General features: G+C 37.1%; 3 protein-coding genes across 4 annotated transcripts in view; 1 reads left to right on the plus strand and 2 right to left on the minus strand.

The window, feature by feature from the left end:
• acsl2 (acyl-CoA synthetase long chain family member 2) overlaps nucleotides 1–10,550 on the minus strand; it is a 36,779-nt gene extending 26,229 nt beyond the window's left edge. The window contains exons 1-5 of the mRNA XM_057356411.1: nucleotides 10,416–10,550; nucleotides 1,892–2,136; nucleotides 949–1,063; nucleotides 463–527; nucleotides 269–370 (exon numbers count right to left, since the gene is read on the minus strand). Coding sequence (XP_057212394.1) covers nucleotides 269–370; nucleotides 463–527; nucleotides 949–1,063; nucleotides 1,892–2,134 — 525 coding nt within the window. The 5' untranslated portion in view covers nucleotides 2,135–2,136; nucleotides 10,416–10,550. The remainder of the gene's footprint in view (nucleotides 1–268; nucleotides 371–462; nucleotides 528–948; nucleotides 1,064–1,891; nucleotides 2,137–10,415) is intronic.
• A 356-nt stretch (nucleotides 10,551–10,906) lies between these two features.
• On the minus strand, nucleotides 10,907–22,476 carry prkg1l (protein kinase cGMP-dependent 1, like). 2 transcript variants are annotated; one of them, XM_057357672.1, is made up of 20 exons: nucleotides 22,095–22,476; nucleotides 21,687–21,854; nucleotides 21,104–21,221; nucleotides 20,866–21,032; nucleotides 19,524–19,637; nucleotides 17,527–17,632; nucleotides 17,136–17,199; nucleotides 16,830–16,907; nucleotides 16,625–16,719; nucleotides 15,735–15,800; nucleotides 15,562–15,630; nucleotides 15,330–15,420; nucleotides 15,017–15,156; nucleotides 14,816–14,905; nucleotides 13,462–13,603; nucleotides 13,204–13,367; nucleotides 12,332–12,454; nucleotides 11,978–12,037; nucleotides 11,782–11,848; nucleotides 10,907–11,623 (listed from the first exon to the last, which is right to left on the minus strand). In XM_057357672.1, exons 2-20 carry the CDS (start codon nucleotides 21,847–21,849, stop codon nucleotides 11,543–11,545), a joined length of 1,998 nt encoding a protein of 665 aa, XP_057213655.1. In that variant the 5' UTR covers nucleotides 21,850–21,854; nucleotides 22,095–22,476; the 3' UTR covers nucleotides 10,907–11,542. The 2 variants fall into 2 exon arrangements, with proteins under 2 accessions (XP_057213655.1, XP_057213656.1); XM_057357673.1 differs by lacking the exons at nucleotides 21,104–21,221; nucleotides 22,095–22,476 and having other exon boundaries at nucleotides 10,908–11,623; nucleotides 21,687–21,794.
• A 194-nt stretch (nucleotides 22,477–22,670) lies between these two features.
• The window catches only part of b2ml (beta-2-microglobulin, like), an 11,435-nt gene continuing 10,806 nt past the window's right edge, over nucleotides 22,671–23,299 (plus strand). Inside the window, exon 1 of the mRNA XM_057357522.1 lies at nucleotides 22,671–22,853. Coding sequence (XP_057213505.1) covers nucleotides 22,784–22,853 — 70 coding nt within the window. The 5' untranslated portion in view covers nucleotides 22,671–22,783. The remainder of the gene's footprint in view (nucleotides 22,854–23,299) is intronic.

The following is a 23,299-nucleotide window of genomic DNA, read 5'->3' on the forward strand; positions in this document are numbered from 1 at the left end:
CAATTCAAAGTTTTGTACATAACATACTTATACCAAGAAATTTACTGAAATATGTGAATTAGAAAAAAGTAACAAAGTTACTCTTAAAGACAACACAAACAATGCATTTAACTTCTCGATATGATTTGTCAGGCTTGTGAAAAGAGTTTTTAAATAAGAGTGGTGTCCCGAAGTCTGAGATCACTAATAAAATCGATTTTATCTATTGTTATTCATTACATCAGCAGCATAATTCTTCCAGTAAAATTAACTGAATTTTTAAATATACCTCTGGTCTGTTCTGGGCGTAGATGCCCACAAACTGTTGAGGGTTTGGTTTGCAACCCTTCGCTAGCAAACCTGATCCCAACACCTGTGCCTGTTCTGCTACCTGTGAGAGATTAACAATAACCATTAAAATAGCTTGTGTTCCATTTTTGAACAAGTAGTAAAAGTGTCTATTGACATATGCAATGTTCTCACCTCAGTGTAGGAGATCCACTGATAGGGCTCTCCTGGTTTCCTAAAGCCAAGACATGGGCCATCTCCTGAACAACACAGTGACAATAATATTGTTAGTCATCACAGAACAGTATATGCCTCTCAGTAGTAATTCATTCTGATTGGTTGAATATAACATTTTTCTGACTGCTGAACTGAACGGTGCTGCTGGCAGTATTCATGCATTGCTTTGCGTTTTAAATTGTTCTTAGCATAAGTGCTGTTGATGTTTCATGGAAACAAACTCCAACAAAAGTACAAGAGACAGATATGCTAATAAACACTATATTGATCTAAAAAATGGCTTGCAGAGCACCACAACAAAGAAATGAATCTAGTTTAACTGCCTTTACCAGTACACATAATTGAAATAGTCACTTCAACTGTTAAATCTTCAAAGAAAAGGCAAGGGCGTTCAGGAAAAATCATGGCAAATGGTCTCTGAAACTTTGTCTGATTCACACAGACCTGCTATTCTAAGTCCTCTCTTGAACATGTCATAAGCTGTTTTAGTGTCTTGATGGTAAAACTCCAGTAGATTGTCATCTTTTAGTAAAGCTGAGCGCCTACAGCTCGGCAGTCCCTGAAACAAACACACACACACTAAATTAAATGCTAAATTAGTAATAACATCAACCAGTATTGTTGTATCATGGGTATCTCTAAAAGTACAAAATTAGAAACAATTTACTCTTTAAAAAAACTATACTAAACTACTCACTTTTTCAAGAAATGGGCAATGTGTTTTTATTAGGGCTGTAAAACAATTAATCGTGATTAATCGCAACCAGAATAAAAGTTTGTGTTTACATTATGCTGGTGTTCTGTGCATATTAATTTTGTGTTTATAAACACATACACATAAATTCATATATTTAAGAAAAATATAAAATATAACCATTAATAAACTTTTATTTACCATTTCAATTATTGGTAAATATAAATTAATACATTTAAAATTTATAGACAAGTATGTGTATGTTTTGTCTTTATAAATACAAAATTAATATGCACAGTACACAGACATATATTATGTAAACACAAACCTTTATTCTGGATGCGATTAATCACGATTAATCGTTTGACAGCCCTAGTTTTTATGTATATGACGTGTTCTTTTGACACAATTCAACAAACAATTTCAGTCCAAAACAAAAAATGTTCTGCATACAACCAAGTTCATTGCATAGAATAAAGGATCCCATAATGCAATGCCCCTCAACTGTCCATTTTAATGCAAATATATGCAATTAACAATGTTTTAATTTGCAAAACAATAACTGGATCCCACTTACGGTCATGTAACGTGAACCCTGTTTGAAACATTTACATTTGCAAACAGCACACCGTTTCACACGCTAGTGTTTTTGAAAAACACGGTGGTCTGGCTAGCATCAATCAGATCACTCACATGTACAGGTATGGACTGGGCCTGCAAGTCACAGGGAGGCTGGATGGGTCGAGCTCGGGTCACCAGCCAGTAGGTTGTAAGAGAGGCGAGAGCTCCTAAACCTATGAGAGATGATGAAGAGACGGAGAGAGAGGACAGAGAGAAGGATGCGGGGAGAGTGGGGAGGAGGCTCTTCAGATTGTCCACCTCAGACTTCACATCTCCACTGAAACGAAGAGAACGTAACCACTCCTGAAACTGCATAGCTGAGTGAGAGAAGACACAAAGAGAGAGAATACATTTTATTACCAAATATGATCGTTCGGGCCGTCTATTTATTTCTTTGTTTTTGTTAACCACATAAATCACCTTCTGTCATACTTGACAACTTGAAATTTGAACATATTCAAAACTGCACAAAACCTTGCTTTTGTTCCTCTATAACAGTTAGGATGAAATTAATGGTTCAAACCAAAGATTTTAACAAGATGCGCCACTGCCATTACATGGATGGGAAGGAATGCAACGCTCAATACACCCTTTTCACATGACGTCACGCATCTTCCGTTCTGCCGCGAAGCAGTGTATCGTTACTTCCGCTAGCACTCCAGTTCATAAGGTGGCGGTAATGCACCTATAAGCTGGTTTGCCAACCGCCAGTAGAGCTCAAGAAGTTACTTCTGCTAGCGCCTAAGAATGGAGTTTACCAAGTCCCTTGCACATCTGCCACAAATACAGCTTAATGATGTACAACGTTGTGACAAGCAGAGCGGGATGGGAGAGATGCGAGACCGGTGCAATGCGCAGCTGATGCTCGTTATCACTCGCGTCACCGGCCTCGCGCAGTTCCCTCACGGCCCTCGTCCCGCTCTGCTTGTCACAAACGTCTTGCAGACAAATTTTCGCTAACGACAAGATCAAAGCTAGAGAAAGGATACAAATTCTTCGTTGAACAGTACCCGTTTGATTATGAAGGTAAGTGTTTTGTTTTGTTTTTGTGTTAGCGAAGGTGCTAGGATGAGTACTTGAATACGTGTTATTATACACCTCTTTGCGAAAAGGCGGAAGTTAAGTGACGTCATTGTGAAAAGGGCCTATATGGCCACTCCAGCGAAGGAAGTCCCGCCTTCCAGTGAAACGAGCGCATTCAAGTAGATAGGACTGTGGACTTGCTATGACATAAATAACTGCATGGGTCCGTTTCAGAATGCAAGGTTTGTTCATTTCAGGAGAGCAATTAAGGACCCGAGTGAAATTGTGTCATTTCCCAGTGCATTTTTATTAAAACACTACCATTTGTCTTTAGAGTGAATTAGTTATATCAAAACATATCTAATTTATCCTTATATCAATAACATCAGCCATCGTGGCCATGTATTACATCAGAGCATATTCTTTCCCTTACATTTTCTCACAAATGCTAGTTTTCTATAGAGGATGAGGAATGACTTAATGAAGGGCATGAATAAAGAAATGAATAAATAAAGACATAAATGCAGAAATGAACAGATAAAAGTAATGATCAATCAATTTAGATGTGCAGCCACTCCTACCCAAACCGGCAATCTGTCTGACTTTGATACCAGAGTCTGACACCCTAACTAGTGTCCTATACACCGTGAGGTCTCGCACTTATCACTAGAGCACTGATGGGGAGTGAGAACATAAGATTTTTTGTATTATTATTTCTGGGGTTTTTTGCATTCATTCATTTACCAATTAATTTATATGTTTATTTGTACATTTATCGATTTATTAATTTAAACTTTAGTCATTTTCAGCACATTAGTAAATCCACTGTATGCAAAGCAGGGAAGAAAGTGTGCCTCGCTCTTAAACGCGAGGCACTGGGATATTCTACAAGAAGCTACCATTATCTGTCCTTGAACCGTTACAGTGAATATTTCATCCAAAAAGTATTTCATCCAAGAAAATGTCGAAAACTGACTGATGTTTGATTTCCGTGAGTTGCTCTGTAAAGGAATATCATTCATTAGGTTCTCAGATATTCTTTTCATTATTAAAAACGCTTTTGAAAATCACAAAGTTAAAGTTAAAGTGTCAGGCCCTGTCACATAAAATGTACGTTTCTGGTAGAATGTCCCTTATGCAGCCATGTTTCTTTTTCTTTGGTGCCGTTCCCAAGGTGAAACGTAATATCAGCGCTCCATTGATCATGGATATTCATTGTCGTGGTGAACTAACTCAAATCTGCTGTTCTGAAACCAAAAACTAAAAGGTGCGTTCCATTTGGCCGTAAGTGGACTTCACAGGGTGTTCCGCCATTTTTTGTGAGATTCCAATCCGAAGGGACACGTTCAGTTCAAAGGGCACTGCAAACGGCGTAGGGAATCAGGCAACATCGTTACATCACTTCGCAGGAAGTGGAAAGGGAAAATCACCCAACTGCCAGTGCGTGCCGCATCACGAGTCAGAAAAACAACGGACGAGTTTACGTATGCCTTTTGGACATTAGGAAAGTTTATTTGATTATTGTTAATTACATTAAATAATGTGGTTTGCTTCACGTAAATATTTTATTTTACTTTTTGTGGCATTGTTATTATGTAGGCTACACACTCGAGATGATGAATCTATTTATTTGTATTTATATTTTATTGTGCAATTAAAAAGTATAGTTTTCATATATGCGTGCAAGGATTCATCCATTTTGCAATATTATACAAACTAATGTAAAAGTGGCAAGCAGCAGTTCTTATTAATTACGTTATGTTATTTACCTCAGGAATGTTTACGACTGCATCACATAGGGAAAAAAGCCAGATGAGACCGACAAAAACAAGCGAAGCCAAACAGCCAGTTAATGCAGCTGGTTAACGCAGAAAACGTATGGCTGTGAGGGTGCGGGATCGGACACTTGCAAAATTATAAATACGCACGCACGCACACACACACATGCACCTCATTTATACTATTTCAGTGAGCCCTGATGCAATTTCTACTATTTTTAAAGCATTTCTTTATAATAAACATTGTTTTCTCAATACTTTACCCACTCTATAACGCAAGGTAGAGCGAACGATCGATTCTCGAGGCATCAATATCAACCTATTCAGCACCACCGCCATGGACAGCACCTGCTAACGTCGCACTTAAGAAGGTTTACCTTAAGTAACCTCAAAAGGTAAAGTTCGGGGAACACGCCTAGAAAAGGTATAACTTGAGTTAAGGTGTACCTTTTGAGTCTTCGTAGCACGCTAAGAGACAACGTTATCGGGAAACGCAGCCCTGGACTTTAGAATATCCCGGGGTTAACCATTTCAAGTGTGAAAAGACCTAGTTAAAAAACTTCCACCAAATTAAAACGTAATTTTATATTGCATAACTGTAGAGTTTCAAATATTCAAAGCTGCATCAGTCAAATAATAAATACAAGCATAAACAAAAGTTAAGATTATATCGATTAGATACATAATGCGTGTTTCGTTTATGTATATTTCTTTTAAATTTAAAAGTAATTAATTAATTATTTTTTTTATATTATAATCTGCGCAACCGTGCCATTGCCTTTCTTTGATGACGTTACAGGGCATTCCAACTGAGCGTTTTTTGTCAGCGAAGTCCAATTCAACGGATATCCCGTGCTAAGGGAGTAGGGAGCAGTGAACACCGAGTAGGACAAATGGAACGCAGCTAAAGTTTCGCATCTTAATGTAAATCAACATGTTTGGGGAGAGCCCTCTGCTGGAGCATAAGGTAACACCAGTTGATGGGTGTGAGAGCTCAAACACAAATTCTCTCATTCTTTTTATGTAAATACTATAAAGGATGTTTTTTAACATGATAACCAATACACAAAGATGAAATATAAATCATGCAGCATGTCTATATAGTTCAATGGTCTTTTGTCTAAGGGGTTTGTTGTAAAGTAGCTTGCGAAGAAAAGCGACTTTGCTCAGAGAAGCCAACCAATGTTTTGGGCCCCATTACAATGCCAGGAGGAAGTAATGATGATTGGCTGTCCCACAACAGCCGGTCGGGTAACTCCCGGCCATTTACAGCTACCAGGACACACACACAGCAAGTGTAGTGTGAATGTTACACATACAAATGAGACGAGAGATCATGAGACAGATGAAGATGAGAGAAGTGTGGAAGAATGTTGTCTTGTCATTATTTTAAAGGTGACCAGTAACCGAACATGACGTTGATAAAGCTTCATTGATAAAGACGGAAGGCGAGTGTACAGTAGGCAATGATGGGGTGATGAAATGGGGTGATTGGGAGGCTCCTGTGCAAGGGAGTGTGACTGTGTTTGCCAAAGAGATGTTGTGGGTCCACACGATCACATGAGACAACCCAAACACACTCATTTCCTGGGACTCGATTCACAGTCCCCCAGTTTCCTCTCCTGAGCCATTTACTCTCTCTCCCTTTCATTCTCTCACCCCCAAATAAATCCCCCTCTCTTCTCTAACCTCTCACCCACTTCTCTACCCCCCCCTCTATTAAAGAACAGGAGGATAAAGGGTGATGTCATCACCCCTCGTCCTCCACCACGGTCTGTATCAGCTCCTTCCCACAGAGAGGCAAAATGCCCCCCCTCTCTTCCTCACTCTTTAAATGCCACCACATCCAGTGTTGTGATGGTTTTTTGCAGAATACTTAACACTAAAGATGCCAAAGCAAGATTGTGGGGACATGCAATCATAATCACACGGTTGCAAATGAGATTTTGCTTTTATACAACAGTTCAATGAACAACAAAAATGTATTTTAAAAAAAGTCTTCATTTGTAAACCTTGCCAGCTCAAAAGATTAATCCACACCTCCATGCAGCTTCGTCAATTAGCATGTATTATTACTGGAACTAATAAATATAAGTATGTGTATATATATATATATAATATATATATACATAGCCTAAATGTTTAAGAGAAAAAAATATTTTATTTTGCTTACAAATAAATCTGGGCCCATATTCACAAATTATTTGATCTTAGAGCTCTCCTAAACAGCGAGCAACTTTACTAAGGAACAGAAAGAAATCTTAAGCTAAGAAAAAGGGTGGGTGACCTTGTTGCTATGGATGATGTCAGCAAGCTTAATGACTATGACCACAGTGATTGGCTGATAGAGGATGGGTCTCTGTCAGTCATGTAATCATATAAATATTATAGAATGAGGTCTCATGCTGACATATTTAAATTAAGATATTCAAATAAAAATGTAGTCATATTCAAATAAAAAATGTAATATATAATTACTGCCGTATTCAAATTAAGATTATAAAATATACACTAAGTTACTAATTCAACAAGGGAAGAGTTTATTTGCAAACACAGAAAGTTTTTATTGTACCATAGTAGGAAAAAAGACTTTATTTTTTTTGTTCTGTTGAACACAAAAGAAGTAATTCTGAAGAATGTAGGACCGCAAACAGTTCTGGGGCACTTTTTACTACCATTGATTGTTCCTACTATGGTAGTCAATGGGTGTTGAGTAAATGATGACAGAATATTCATTTTTGGGTGAAGTATCCCTTTAAGATGTTTTGTGAATACGGGCCCGGTTTTAATGCTTTCAAATACTTTTGAGAATAAGTATTAACTAACATTTACAATCATTTTTAAAAAACAACAACATTGTGTCTTCATCAGTCAACCACTTAATCGGTCTGTCTAACATATCGGTATATAATTACAAAGATTTTATGGGACTTGCACACAGTAGGCAGACATGTGGCTATACTTTAAAGCCAAGGCTTCAAAAGCAATGCCACTCTAAGCGTGGACATCCCTTTCCGTATGCACATCCCTCTCTCTGTCACACATTCACAAACACTGAAGATAAATTGATTTTGAAAATGACTATGCATCCCAGATGAGGACAGACCCCCCTCTCTCTTATTCATACGGGGCATTGTCAGAGGTAGACAGGCACTATTGTGTGTATCTGGCAGTCACTTGGGAACTTAAGGAGAACAAAGAGAGCAGAGAGGGACAGAAGCTATTACTCAAACTGGTGCTAAATGAACTAAAGCTTATTTCAAAAGAAAGGCTTACAGATTTACAACCTCCGTCACTGAAGCAAACTCCAACACGGCACACATCAACAACTCAGAAAGAGGAGCGAAACCAATCATTGCCATAAGAGTCTCTAACTAATGATTTAGGGGGTTTTATTGTCCCTGCATACTCAAAACTGTGGATTATTGGGTTCATTTCTGTGAGAAAACAATGCTTTCCTATTAAAAGACAACTCTCTGAAATACTGGTCAATCACAACACTCATATTTGTTTGCTGACTATTTATTCATTTATGCAACTGGCAAAGGTTTACAGTACATTTGAGTTATGCATTTTATCACTGTTCTCTGAAATTCACATGGCCTTGGCATTGCTATGCTCTATCAGCAGATACATAAACAGTAACCGAGAAAACAAGAGTTGGTCGGGCTCTTCTATCACTCACAGTCAGAACAGGTTCATATTTTGGTCATTCTTTTTTATATACAGAAGACAGGATTGAACATTCGGGAATTCCTAACAGCAACGTTTTGTGGTTGCACTCCCAGGACGGTGTTGCTTCCTGTCTGGACCAGTTATACAAGACTCTCGTTTATAAGATTGTAAACAGTTGAAAGTGTCATAAAACATCATAAGCTTGAGCTCAGGAAAGAGAACACAAACACAGTAAAGTCTGAGTGCATTCGAAAAGCTTTGCCTGTGATCATCAAGGGTCATGGTGGCATGTGGCTATTTTACCTGTGGTGATAAAGCCACATCTATGTTTTGAGCACTGCTTGTGCCATTAAGACTTCAGATCAATACTTCAGATTGTGCAGCATGTTGATGCTTCTCCAAGTGATCAGACTCAATATTGTCACCTGGTGTATGGCAAAAAAACGACCTGCATCAATCAATATCAAGGGGACAAAATATCATAGAATCAAACCCACAAATTTTACTAACTTAACGCATAGCCTCCAACTGAGCAACAGGAACGGGAATTGCCCTAACCACCTGAATACCATGTCTGAATCTCTTCAAATGCCTACAGGACTGCAGCGTTGAGGAACAACAGTCACACTGTTAGACTAAAGCCATTCAGCATCCACAAGGAACCACAAATTCCAAAGTGTGTAAGAGTGTGTAAGGGAAAACCTCAAGAGGGAAGTGACAGGTAAGAAGGTGTTCATTTTGGTGTGCAAACTGACAAGTAGATGAGAACATACGGTAAATAATCACAAATGAAAGATTTAAATATTAAAAAAATATATAAATATATCTCAGGTAGCAATTAGATTTAATAAGAGACTTTGATTAAGTTTTCTTGTTCTCCCGAGATGGATCACATGTCTCTTGTAGAGTTGGCAAAGATATTTCAACAATTCCTGCAAATGTGCTTATTTTCGCCAAAACACAAAGTCAGAGAATTCAATTTAAAACAAGCATTTCTTAAAAAATCTTCTAGGGCCAAATCACGATAGTGATCCATCCGCATTGACTTTAAAACTCAACACTCTTTTTCAAAACTCCTGTGATCAAACTAACTTTTATAAAAATCACCTGTCAAGTTACAGATATTTTGAAGATATATCAAATTAGCATATGACGGTCGACTACAGGGACTCATTTCAAGATCAGTCGAGAATACAGCTCTGGAAAAAAAGAAGCTAAATTGACAAATGTCTTAGTAATTTTGTGTCCATTTAATGAAAGCAAAGAGCTGTATTTCGCCATATTTCTCAATATTTCCCCCTATTGTGAAGTATTGCTTATAATGTATCAATCAAGTTCAGGTGTACCTTTACAAAACAACCAGCACAACTTAATTCAGCATGACTAGACATGCCATCATCACTACATTGTTGTTTTGGGTCTTCTACTAGGCAGGCAAGACAGGATCTTCTTCCTGATGTATCAGTGTTTTGCAGGCAGTAATGCGTCATAGGTTCCAAGCATATCATTGCTACAAAAGCATACTCAATTTACCCAGCATGACACGTGAAGAGCACTAAATAAAGACAATAAACGGTCAACGTGACCTGTTGACACTAAATGCTACATAATATAACATAACCAACATTTAAATTATGCTTACGTGGTTCGTTTTAGTGGACGTGTTAAATTGCTGGCAGAATAACCACAGGTGTAGTTCATTACATAAACCATGCACGTGCAACACCCAGAAAGTGTCCAACAGTTTGTTCAATTATTGTCTCATAATTTAAACGTTAATTGTTAATCGGTAACCTTCTTTATACGTGTAACATCCTTTTTAAAGTGCGGATAATTGTTTACAAAATACTTCCACGTGTCGCGCGCTGAAGCCAAACTATAAAATATGCGCCACAACAAAGTTATTTCATAATAAATTATTTGACAAACTTAACAGTCGTGCGAGCAATGATCTAAATGTTGTATCATAAAGTTGCCAATGAATGAATGAGTGAATGTGAGTTCCAAGGCGGCGACTTCGTCTTTTCTGCAGAAACTACGAACTTTTCCACGTTTTCTATCAGATGTCGCATATTGTAGGTACACGTGGTTTTCAAATGTTTAAAGAAAACAACTCTTACCTGTGTTTAATCTGGGTCACCAGTCCTCCTAATGTTTCTCTGTCCTCGGACTGTGCAACTAAATTCCTCTTGGACCCTTGTGGCAATTTTCTGCCCCTCTTCTCACAAACACCGCCCTCATTCATCATAACGTCAGGCTGCCCCAAACAGAAAGAAAGTGCGCGCGACTTCATGCGGCGCTGCGCAGATCGCGTGCGTGTGTCTTTGAGACCAATATTTGAAGAGTTTGATTCCAAAATGAGATAACTCTTTTATTATGTAATCATGTTTTTATTGTGTTAGTTAGCTGTATTTTTTTGTTATTATGGCTTAAATCAAAGCAAACCGACTGCAGTTTGATTGATATTAATTGGAATGCACAATAAAAAAGAGTGAGTTAAAAAAATGAGTTATCTCATTTTGGAACCAAACTCTTCATTTATAAAGGGCACTAATATCAGACAGGTTTTTGAAAGATGAACCATTTTAAAATAACATTTTAACATGTTTATTTGGGATATAAAGACATTATTTCGAAATTCTTATTAAAATGTGTAGCATTGTTGTGTAATTTCCAAAAGTAAAAATGTAAAAATATCCTTAGTCTTTGTCCTTTTTGTTCAGAATCCGCCCCTCTGTAAGACTATGTCCTGGCATTATGTGCCATTGCCTTTATGACACTTTTTCTATTGTTTTAAAATTGCAGACTATTAAATGTGATTGTTTGCTTCTCAAGTATTCATGCAACTCAAAAATTCTGTAGAGTTCATCTATAATTTTATTAGATAGATCCCATTAGGCCAATGTAATCTTCAATTGCACTGGAATCATTTCTTGGGATTGGACATCAGGGCAAGTCTAAAAATAATGAAAGTCTGTGAAATGTCAACTCGCTTTAATATCCTGCATGCCGACATTATGTCCTATCTGGTATATGCACTAATGTAAAATGTGATTTTGGTTTTATGTTTCTAACAAAATCCCAAAATTCCAGTATCAAACACTGCTAAATTTTAAAGGACAATGTATTTGCACTAGGAACATACGTGTTATTTTAGAATTTATTATTAATTTCAGAAGCTGTGTGTTATGTATAAATTCCAGAGTCCGTTATGTTTTACAATGTCTACATATCACTGTGGCAAAAATCAAAAGTCAATGTCCCAGTCTGAATCGGTTCGGCTTTCTGTAGAGGGAGCAGATCCTCCATTATTTAAAACACCTGCAACCTGCAAAAACATTACAGTTAAATTAGAAAGGTGTTGATATTTAATCAAAGAAATGAAAAATGTGGAATGAAAATATTCATATTCAGTTTCACATGCAATTAATGTCAAACACATGAAACAATAATACAATACAATGTGTCTTGTGTACGGTAACTTACATTTGGTATTATTGGTGGAGTCATTGTGTTTTTCTGCAGAAGGTCCCAGTCAAATCCTTCAAACCAGCTGTGAAAGAAAGTACTAAATCTATCAAATAATCTGGTACACAGCAATCTCTCATCTAATCCCCAAATCCTTCCCCTTCCCTTCCTTTCCGATTTCACAAATACATATTTGATTATAAGCGAGTCTTACATGTGTTTGCAGATGTCCTTGACACCATTCCTCTGGCCCAGTCTCTCTGTGGGGTTGTGTCTGAAAATGGGGTGATAGATAATAGCAGACTCAGACACACAAATCCCAATCCACAAATCGAGCACTGCTGTTTTCAGAGCTAGAGAATGTGTGTGCTGTAACTATTGTCTACTGTATACAGTACATCCATATGTTTTTATGCATTACCACATTTTCAGGATTTAAACTAACATCCTGATTTCTTAATCATATAATGTATATTATATAACATTCATTTAGTGAACATAATTATAACTGTTGACATGGTAACAGTGATTCGTAATCCCGTCCTGAAGCACCGTCCATGTGTTTCACCTGCACAGGCTTTTGATGAGATGCGCTGCAGTCCTGCTGATTGTTTTGGGAAGCTCCGCCTCTTCTATTCCCTTTAGGACAGCTGTGAAAACCTTTAGCTGCTCCGAGCCAGAAAACAGAGGACTAAAAATATAGAAATAGATTGATGCGATATCTTCCTTTACAGATTGAGACATTTACAAATAGCACAATAGATGCAATACAGTTAGGTAAAAGTTGTGCATAAAATCTCCACCTTTACCACAGATAATGATTTTAACCAGGGCTTGTAGGAACAATTAGTCTTATGCTCCAATGTGTAATTTTGGAGGATCTAACAGAAATGCAATATAATATACATAACTATGTCTTCAGAGACCTTACATAATGAAGCGTTATGTTTTAATTACCTTAGAATGAACTATTTCTATCTACATACACCCTGGGTCACCTTGCATGGAATTCACCATGTTGTTTCTACAGTAGCCCTAAACAGACAAACCACTCTACAGAGCGTGTTTCGTAAATACGTTATCTCCGTCGGCAAAGAAGCGAAAACGTGATGACATCTTAGTTCTGTGTCAGCCACCGCAGTGCTTCGAAAGGGAGGGGGGAGTGAGGGGGGAGTTTCGCAACCTCACCGCTAGATGCCGCTAAATTTCATACACTGGACCATTAAACCTAGATTTACTAAGATTACAAAGCTCTCTCCATTAATAGCTGTTCAAAAGTAGTCATGTCTTACATTGAAAGTAACTTAAGTAAATTATTTTAAATTAGATGTTTTCCAGTGAAGCATTAGCAAAGATGTTGGCCTGCTACCTTGGTTTCTTTTTCTTAAATAAACATATAACATGTTAAAAAAAGATGCGTGGTGTTGTATGAGACCTCACCGGCCATTAAGCAGTTCATACAGCAACATCCCTACAGCCCAGAGATCTGCGGACAGACCGTGACCCTTATGCAGGATGACCTCTGGTGCCTGATAACCCACAGTCCCACAGAATGACCAGGCCCTGTGCAACGAACCCAGCTTCTTAGCACAACCAAACCCTGTCTGATGGAAAAAGAAATGAAGTTATCATTAACCATTATAAATCAGGTGGGTTTTGTCATTTTAACTATTACTTTGATTTGTTTGTACTCTGCACCAGTTTAGCATATCCCCGCTGGTCCAGTAGAACATTTTCAGGTTTTAGGTCTCTGTGAATAACGTCTTTGCTATGCAGAACACTGAGAGCTTCCAGCACACACGCCGTGTAAAAGCGAGCAGCAGCTTCATCCAGTGACCCCCTAGAATATAAACACCAGGGTCACGATAGATTACAATGGCATCAGTATAGCATTGAGAAGTTCCTGTTTCAATTCGATAAACCATCACTCAATGTGTTCTCTAAAGTCTCTGTGTTGCATTTTATCTTTTTATAGTATTTGTGGTAACTTTATATATTTTAAAGGTTGCACGGCTAAAATGAATATTATTGTTTGTTTTAGATGTAACGCAATGTGTATACACCATTTAAAGTTTAAAAAACGTTGTATTTTCCACATACCGTGCATGTTTGTATCTCCTCTTTGCCCCGCCTCTCTGAAACGCGCTGATTTTTTACAAAGCTCATCGCTCTGAAAAGCGAGGTGTGCTATGATTGGCCAGTTCACCAGTGCGTAGTGATTGGTCGAATACTGCAAGCATTTCACGGAAATGTAACGCCTCTTACCATATTCGGAACATCAGGTTCCAAAGCAATTGTACTGACAGACGATACAATGAGATTTACAATTACGCCCACCTTAACTACGTGTAGATTTGGGCGGTCTTAGTCAAACCATGTTACGAAGTTACGTAGATTCGCCGGTGTGTGGTTACACGAGGCGTTTCAGGCAAGTCTGGGTGAGCATTCGCTTTTAGATAGAATGCATCTTTTGTTCCCACACTTTCATTTGTGCAATTTTACGTGTCTAATATATGCATGGGCAACTTATAACACACCAAAGACACAGAAAAACACGTACTTCAAATCTGGAAATTTGTAATCTAACGTCTCCTTTCACACTCAAATAAATCCAGGATGGATCAAATGAAACCCCATTTAAGAGTTTTTGTTGAATATATAGTACATGTTGCTACAGTCCTTCTGAAATCTTGTATCTCCATATTTTGTGATTTATTTTTTTCCATAAATTATTATTATTGGTCACCCCTTGATGTTTGTCACTGGGTTTCGCAAATATCTAACCAATTATAAAGTGTTTGTCAACTTTGACAAAACAGTATTTAATCATTTATAGAGTATAGTCTTTTTCCATTTCCTGAAAAATAGTGAATTTGAACATCCAAGGTTTCGGAAGGAAAGTGACAATAAACTAAATATACATGAATATAGGAACCTTATTTTTAAGTGTTACATTCAAGTGATTTACAAACTGGATGCTTTGCAAATCTGTTCAATTGTCTCATTATAAAAACAGTTCAATAAAACTTTAGTTCAATATCAGTGCATGTACCTCTCTCTCAGTAAATTCCACAGATCTCCTCCTTCACAAGCTTCCATCAACATATACAGGTATCTTGCATCTTTAAAAGTGCAGTGCAACCTGAAAAAATACATATATTAGCAAACGAATAGAGAACAACAAAGTCTTACGTAAATTCCTAAAATCACGTTTACTATTGATGATCTGATTTTATCTGTATGAAGCTCTGACCTTACTATAAATGGACTTTGGAGATCCATCAGAATGTGTTTCTTTGCAAAGATCCTTTCTTTTTGGCCTGGGCTTCGTATTACCTGCTTTCTTATGGCTTTCAATGCAAATCTGCGTCTGAAGTCATTCTTAAGATGGACCTTGAGACAAAGAAAATAAAAATGAAAGTTTGACAAAAATAAAACCATTACGTGTCATTTGGCACTTAACAAAACTCTCTGACTTATAAACAACATAAAACCGACTGATTGTGCCTGACTCATTAAAGACCCTAAATAGCAATAATAGTTTTATTTTAAAATATTAAACTCACCAGCTGAGTGTGACCATACTGTCCTTCCACCAGATTATTCAACGCCTGAAAACTGCTAAGAGACATTTCACCAAATGCAGACCCATTTGCCCTGTTTAAAACATACGGATTACAACAGGAGTTACCAATCCTGCTCCTGAAAGGCAAATGTCCTGGAGAGTATAATTCAAACACTTATATAAATGCACCAATCTATACATGTTATTCAGGATTATTCGGACACTATACCTACATTGATTGGGTGTTGCTGCTCTGATTTGTTCTGACATCACTGAAGCCTCTAGTTATCTTTTGGAAAAGCCTGGATATAGATGGTGAAATATAGTCACTGATTGTTTTATGTAGTTGCTGTTATTCTGTTTCCATGGCATGAATTTCAGTTTTCCACTAACAGCTCACACTTACTCTCTGTCTATGACCAGACATGTCACATCGCCTGAGGCAACCACACTCATCGACCTTACATCATCCCTGGAGAGCACACAACAGGTCAGAGATGTGAATGTTACATGATACCTAATGACTTGAATTTCAATGTCTCTCAGTGAATAAAATATACAATAACCCCATGTATTTGTGAAATACGGTCAAAAACTGTAAAATTATAGAAAAACGGGGAAAACTATTTATTATATATCCTTATATCCTGTAATTTGACAGGAAATAACGTTATTTTACAGTATATTTCTGGCAAACCCAGCTGCCAGAAAATTTCCGTTTTTAACAAGATTTTATTTTTTGCACTTTATTTTTGAAATACGGTCAAAAACTGTAAAATTACAGAAAAAAACAGCTAATTTACAAGAAAAATGGGGAAACAATTTATTATATATCCTTATATCCTGTATATATAAATTATATATATATAAATAAACTATTATTTTACAGTATATTGCTGTTGCTCCACCAGTTTTTTTAACAGAATGTTTTTATAGACACGTGAGGGGACGGGCAATTAGATAGTAAAAGGAAATCGGTATGAAAGCCTGATTTTTGACCACTTCATTTGGCCTTTTTAATGTAGATTTTTTTTGTGTATTTTGTTTTGAACAAGTTTATCTTTGTTTACATCAAATTTTAGCCATTTTTTAGAAAGTTGGTAACATGATATATGCTACAAACTTTCTGCACAGTAATGAATAATTCTTTGTTACTATAAAGGTAATTAATATTCCCAAATATACCATGATCATTCCTCTTACAGTAGGTAAAATCAGAATTGGAGAAAAACTGCCAACTCGCCCTTCCGTGAAATAAAAGGGTGTCGCCCTCTGCTGGTGAGGGTTATATCTTACCCTTGTGGAGGTCTCTCTCCAAAACAATCTCCTCTGCTGAAAACAGACACTAACACATTTTCCTCATTGGCAGATTGTTTCTCTAAAACTTTCACCTGTGAAAAAAGCAATATGTTGTTCCAGAATAGATTTTTATAGATTTCTTCTTACTTTATTCACATACATTCTGTTGAACTATATAGATAGACAGATCGATCAGTCTCACCTGGCCATGACTAACAATGAAGAGGGTATCTCCTGGACCACCATTTCGAATTAAATAATCACCTTCACTGTAGTGAGACTTACAGACGGATGAGTGTGTGTACATATACAGAGAAAAGCATGGTTGCATAAATATGCTATATAGAAAAATGTATCATAAAGATTAGAAAATGCAGTAAAAAATATGTTTGTTTTGATGTTAATGCGTTAACCACTCTTAAAAAAATAAAAGTGTTACCAGTTTATTTGTCACATATCTATCTGGAGTGACAATGAAATGTAAACAGTGTTGCTATGTCATACAAACCTCCTCCAGAGCATCAGACACTTTCATAAGAACATCCTCTGGTAACACACAGAACAGTGAAACACTGAGAAATGCACAAACAAATGAGTGTTAGTAAGCCTGAGGAGAGAAGCAAACAGTTTCATTTATTGAGCTCTTATTTTATAATGGAGAATAACATTTAATAAAACATTAATTGTCATTACATTTTAATAACTTGAAATATAAACGTGATGTTTTATGCATTTCTGGGGCATTTTGAATCTGACATTTAAGCTGTTTGATCATGGTTTACACATCTATATCATCAAGCTCAGTTATTCAACTCTTTAATGTGTATTCATAAAAAATGCTACTTTCTACATATATAGTCTTTGTCTGTATATGTCAAATTTTTCATTATTGCATTAACCTGCGCAGGAACTGCAGGGACTGGGTGATTTTGATCAGGACGCTTCTCATCATGATCTTCTGAAACATCTGACCCTCTATCACCCATAACCTGCTGTTCATAAGAGCTGAAAGAGAAAAAGCGAGCGAAAATGCTGAGATAGGATGAGTTTCTGACTGTGGCTTTGAAGCTCATTAAAAATGGAAGAAAGAAAAAGATCAAAGGAGAAACTGAGACGGGTTGGTAATGGGTTGGTAATGCACTGTAAAAAAGCATACGGCCACTAGAGATGAGAAGACACAAATGGCATCTTTACATTACTCCTGACTCCCAAAATGTCTCTAAAGAACTAAATAGACACAAATGAGTCATTTTGGAATGAGTGAATTGTATAGAGCTATGCAATAAATGCTGATGGCATATAGGCCTATACTGCAGCTCAGGTCTTGGGAAAATATAAGAACAAATATTTTAGTTCACATTTACACGTAAACTTCAACATTTTCTAAATGACAGAGAAAAGCTAAAAATATTTCTCTCTACGCCCAACTCATCCTCTATCACGTCATGAGACCCTTTTAAATTAATAATGACACAGATTAATTAACTCTGTCATCTTTGAGAAAAGAAATCCTGCAGTGTGTCTTCTCGCCTGTAGTACATCTCTCTCATGTCCTTTTCTCTCCTGTATCTCTCAGGATTCTAGATGAATAATTAAGACCAAATGAGCAGCCCAAATGTTATGACATAACACAACCAATCTGATCCTATTTTCTGTTTACATTTTGGAGCATTATTAAGGCAACATCGTATTTTAGGATGTTTTTAAAGCATTTCCTCCATAAACACACACAATCTTTAAAATCGATCGAGCAGAATTGTATGCATGAAATGCAAAGCATTTTCAATGTGAAGAAAGTAATACACACACACATTTGTTTCAAATTTGATGTCAATTTCATCATTCAATATTTGTCCACTGGGTTTAATGAGGGGTCAAATCATTTCAGTTTAAGGCTACAGGTTTTGATACGCTTCATTTCTGAATATAACTGTGCAAAATCATTGTAGTCACCATTTCAACAGCAATCATAGATTTGTACGTAATACAGTTTTTTTACCTTATGTGAAGCATCATCTTTCCATGACTTCGAAAGAAATCACAAAGCACACATATTGAAATGCATGTATTGAAAACAAACAAACAACGGCAAGCAAAAAAGGGAGCAGGAACTGTGTTCATCTTTTATCTAGATTTTTAGAGGACATCACACGAGAAACAAGCAATCAGGAAAGAGATTGAACAAGAAACAAAAGGGACAACGTAAAAAAGGAAGCAATTTCAGGTCGTCACTGAATGAAACAAAGGTTGAACAGAGGGTTGAAATAAAATGGGCAACAAGCGAGAAAGAGAGATCGAGCAAATAAAAAAGAAATGAGGAATTGGAAAAGGATATTGACTGCAAGAGATGAAAACAGACGACAATCAAGACAGACATTGTCCAAAGAAGAAAAGAAAAAGATGCTAAAGCTGACTTGACGGGAGCTTTTATTTTCTTTTTTATCCATCTTTTCAGCCCATTCACTTTTTTCCAATCTGTTTTTTCTATTCTATTTCCTGCTATGGCCATCTATTAAAAATAATAGGTCGAGCCAATGTCCCAAAGGGGACTATGAAAGGGCTCGAGGGAGAGAAATAAAGAGAGAAAGACGTAAATCAAAGTATGATATGCGAGATACACGTGAGAATTCATATGAATTGACCTGACAAGACATCTTCAAAAAGATGTAAGCTGTTGCGAAGATGTTGCAAAGGTTTTTCTTTTATTTCATATGTGTCACTAAAGGTTTTTGCATTACAGTACAGTCTACTGTTTGTTCTACAATGTATATAAAGCTTTAGTTTCAAATTGTATTAATACTGAAAAAAGAAACCTATAACAAATCTTCCGACATTTGAAAGAGGAAAAACTGATGTGTGTGTTTGTATATGTGAGAATCCAGAAGTGTGTCAGTACCTGTGACAGTTGTGGAGCAGGTGTGTTTATGAATGAGAGCCAGTTCTTCAAACATCCCCCTCGGCTCAATGATGTACAGCTTCTGGCCGGCCCTGGACACCTCCAGTTTTCCCTCTGCATTAACACACAAACAGACACACAAACATCATCATCTACGCCCTTCAAGGTTGCTAAAACTGACAGGTGTTGAGTGGCAGCATGACTGGCACATAGAAAGATGATCTGACCCATTGCAAATTAGGCACGAAGATGCCGTCAGAGATGATGAGACAAATATTGGCCTTTCCTCTAACAAATCCCAGCTGGGGATTAGCACTGCTCATGGACGGTGTTGACAAACGCTTTAATGCTGGTAATAGATCATTCTGCTGCCTTCCCTCCTTCTTCATTTCTCAATTTTACAAGCTGGGTATTTAGACACGCACTGACATTTTAGAAACTCATTTCAGCTCAGGGGATGAGCGGGAGTGTTTTCTCTCGCTCTCGTTCCATCTTTTCAAAAGCAGGTCAGCCACATGTTTCTCTTGCTGCCTGCCTGCTCCTGCAATAGGTATGGGAGGTGCATATACTAATGTACTTCTTCACCAGAATGAAAGAAGGACAGATTGAATGATTGTCCAGTTTTTCTACATATTTTTAGCATTTTATATTTTTACCTTTAAGTCCAATAGATAATTGGACAAGATTTCTTGCACTAAACTGCAATTGTCTTTTATTATCATTTCTTATACCTTCTACCAGAGCAGTTGAAGCAAACAGGCTGTTCTAATTATTGTACCTTTTAAAAGCCCATTAAATTGCCGAACTGTTTTGTGCTGACAAATGTCTTATTGAAATGGGAGAAAGCCTTCTGTTCCAATAATTCCATAATTCGTCCAACAATGAAAATCCCGTTTTCTGCAAAATGCAGATAACAAAGCTATATGTAGTTATACCTGCCAGTCTTGAAGTTCTTCTGAAGCAGAAAAGTAGAGTGAAGTTTATTTTTAACAAAGTTTCTAATACCAATGGTTCATTAAACATTTGCGTGCATTGTTTTGTGACTGATCACAACACAATGTAACAGGCCACAGGCTATCTGAAAAGGCTGGTAGTGACGGATGGGGCAGTGCAAACTTTGCTGGACCCGACAGCAAACCCATGAGTAAACATTGATGCTCACTTCACATGCAAAGAATATATCTAAAGGTGTGATATCTACTTAAAAATGACTGACTGGGTAATAAAATAGCTAGAGCCACTGATCTCTAAATATTCAGACATGCATACAAATGATTCATTTACACTGAAGTACTGTGAGGAAAGTGTATCTCTTCCCTTTTATCTTCATGTCATTTCTTACCTTCAACTATGTATGCCTGGGATCCTTCATCGCCTTCCTTTCCGACATACACACCCTGTTTGAGCGTGATGGGATAGGCAGAATCCACCAAACACAATATCTGATCCCTGTCTAGATACTTCATACACTCGTTCTCTGCAAGAACTGCTTTTATCAGCTTCTGTGACCTATGAGGAGGAATACAAGGTGAGACACTGGTGATGGCAATTGAAAAATTACATTTTTCATGTGATCTTACTCTTGGGTTTTGCTATAGCTGATTGGAGGGTTTTGTAGGACTAGTTCTGGCTCCATGTTAATGGGTTCTGTTACTAGGGCTCGTCTCCTCTCTCTTACAGATGAAGCACGCTGTTGACCTAAATGCAATGGGTATAAAATTGGTCTAATAACAACATTGAAAATATAACTGTAATATATAACGGTAATTATAATGATTACAATAACTATAATCATAATCCTCTGAACAGTTTGCATATGTCTGAAGTGTTGCCTTATTCAGATGTTTGATTTCGGCTATTCATTCATTTGGTACAGTAAGAAAATACTAATCCATTAATAACCCAATGAATTAATGACCTTCACCAATTTATAAACACCAATTTAAATTTGATTTTGACATAAATCATAAAATATTCGATTAATTACCCTCTAAAAACTGTATGCATTCATAGTGTGCAGCAAATGAAACGCTTCCTATAAATGTGCTTGACTGGTAGTAGTAATTATGACAAGGATCACAAATAAGACTTAAAATGGCAGAAGGTAAGATTTATAAATGACAATAAATCATTGAAATTACGTTTAAGTAAAATTGCTCTCACCTGAGACGGAGAGGCGCAGACGGTCGAGCTCCCCCTGCAGGCGGCGGATGAGATCATCTTTAGCGTCCAGCTCAAGCTCTAGCTCGTCAATGAGAGCATCTCTTTGCCGTAACTCCTCTATCTTCAACTGCAAGGCGAACTGAAGATCTCTGAGTGTACCCATGAGCCCTGTGTAAGAATATACTGAACAAGTAGTCTTCATCTCCTCAGACGGACCGATAGACACTTCAGATGTATTAAGGCAACTCAACATGAACTGAAGTCTGCAATTTTCCATTTGTCTTCGAAACTGTTTCAGTTGCATACAGTTCATTTGCGCAATAGGACAACTCATTTATCATTTTAACAATAAAACATTCATTTATTATAATACAAGATGCAATGATGTACTATTGAAAAGACGTTTACCTGTATGTGACGGTCAAAAAACATGGGAATTCAGGCAAAGAGGACTGATGGAGCGGATCGGCTTCTGGAATAGCCTACTACTGAATGAATCCAGACTTCGACTGTTTGAATCATGTCTCCACCGCACGAGCTGTGATCTGTTTGTGTGAGAGAGAGAGAGAGAGAGAGAGAGAGAGAGAGAGAGAGAGAGAGAGAGAGAGAGAGAGAGAGAGAGAGAGAGAGCGCCTGTGTGTGTGTTAGTGAATATGTATCAATCAAAATGTCAAAACATGTATCAAATACAAGAAATACATATTTAAGGTGTATTCATTCAATTCACAGAATACAGATTTTAATTAATTAAACGAAACACAAATACTCCTTCAATGGACTTTCATGACAATCTCACAAAGCACGTTTATACGGAAATTTTAGGTATAAAGATACAGTGTGTGTGTGATAACGTGTGTGACATGTATTAATCAACAAACCATCCCTTTACGTAAAATCAGGACGTGGTGATTACCCAGCGACAGGAAAGAAAATCTCCGATTGGTTGAAGAACATTTGTGGGCGTGGTGTGACTTGTTGTCCCGTATGTTCTTCCGTGTTGTTTCAGTATCGAGAATACAAGAGGCCAGACGACGATACTTGGCCATTTTTCATTTACAATCACAGAAAAAGAAGATTTGGAATATCATTGAGAAAACATGTCTTGTAAACTCATTGTAGCCGCTGTTGTAACGTTACTTCTAAGCGTCAGCTGTTTTGCCAAGCAATGTAAGTAGACTTTATGTTACGCAGATTGTATTATTTTTTCATATTAGTTCAATAAGTAATATTTTCTGCATTCGTGTTATCATTTTCACAAGTGATGGTGAATCCTTTAGTAGTTTTAAGAGTAATCTCGTTTATTTATTTATTTTTCAACAGTGGCGGACGTCGACCTATAATGTGTGAATATTGAAAACATTTAAAAACGTAAAAAGTTCTCCAAAACCTTGAAAAAAAAGAAAACTTACAACCCTGAAAACGCCTAGCGTACTGTTAAATGTTTGTGAATATTATGTTTTGAGACGTGATTGCTTAAAATTACCACAACATTTTAGTTTCACTTTCAATATCATGGCTGAAAAATAACTGCGGTCAAGCCAGCCGCGGTTTGAAAATACACGGTCAAGCCAGCACTGCGGTCAAGCCAGCCGCGGTTTGAAAATACACGGTCA

The sequence above is a fragment of the Triplophysa rosa genome, linkage group LG17 (genome assembly GCF_024868665.1).
Source record: "Triplophysa rosa linkage group LG17, Trosa_1v2, whole genome shotgun sequence".
Lineage (NCBI taxonomy): Eukaryota > Metazoa > Chordata > Actinopteri > Cypriniformes > Nemacheilidae > Triplophysa > Triplophysa rosa.

What these genes read in the sequence shown, in the direction of transcription:
- prkg1l (XM_057357672.1), bottom strand. Translation starts at nt 21,849, where the DNA reads ATGGGTACACTCAGAGATCTTCAGTTCGCCTTGCAGTTGAAGATAGAG. An exon ending in AGCTATAGCAAAACCCAAGA is followed by an intron (nt 21,033 to 21,103) that starts GTAAGATCACAT and finishes TCCTCCTCATAG; the next exon opens with GTCACAGAAGCTGATAAAAG. An exon ending in TCATTGTTAGTCATGGCCAG is followed by an intron (nt 16,720 to 16,829) that starts GTGAGACTGATC and finishes CTTTTTTCACAG; the next exon opens with GTGAAAGTTTTAGAGAAACA.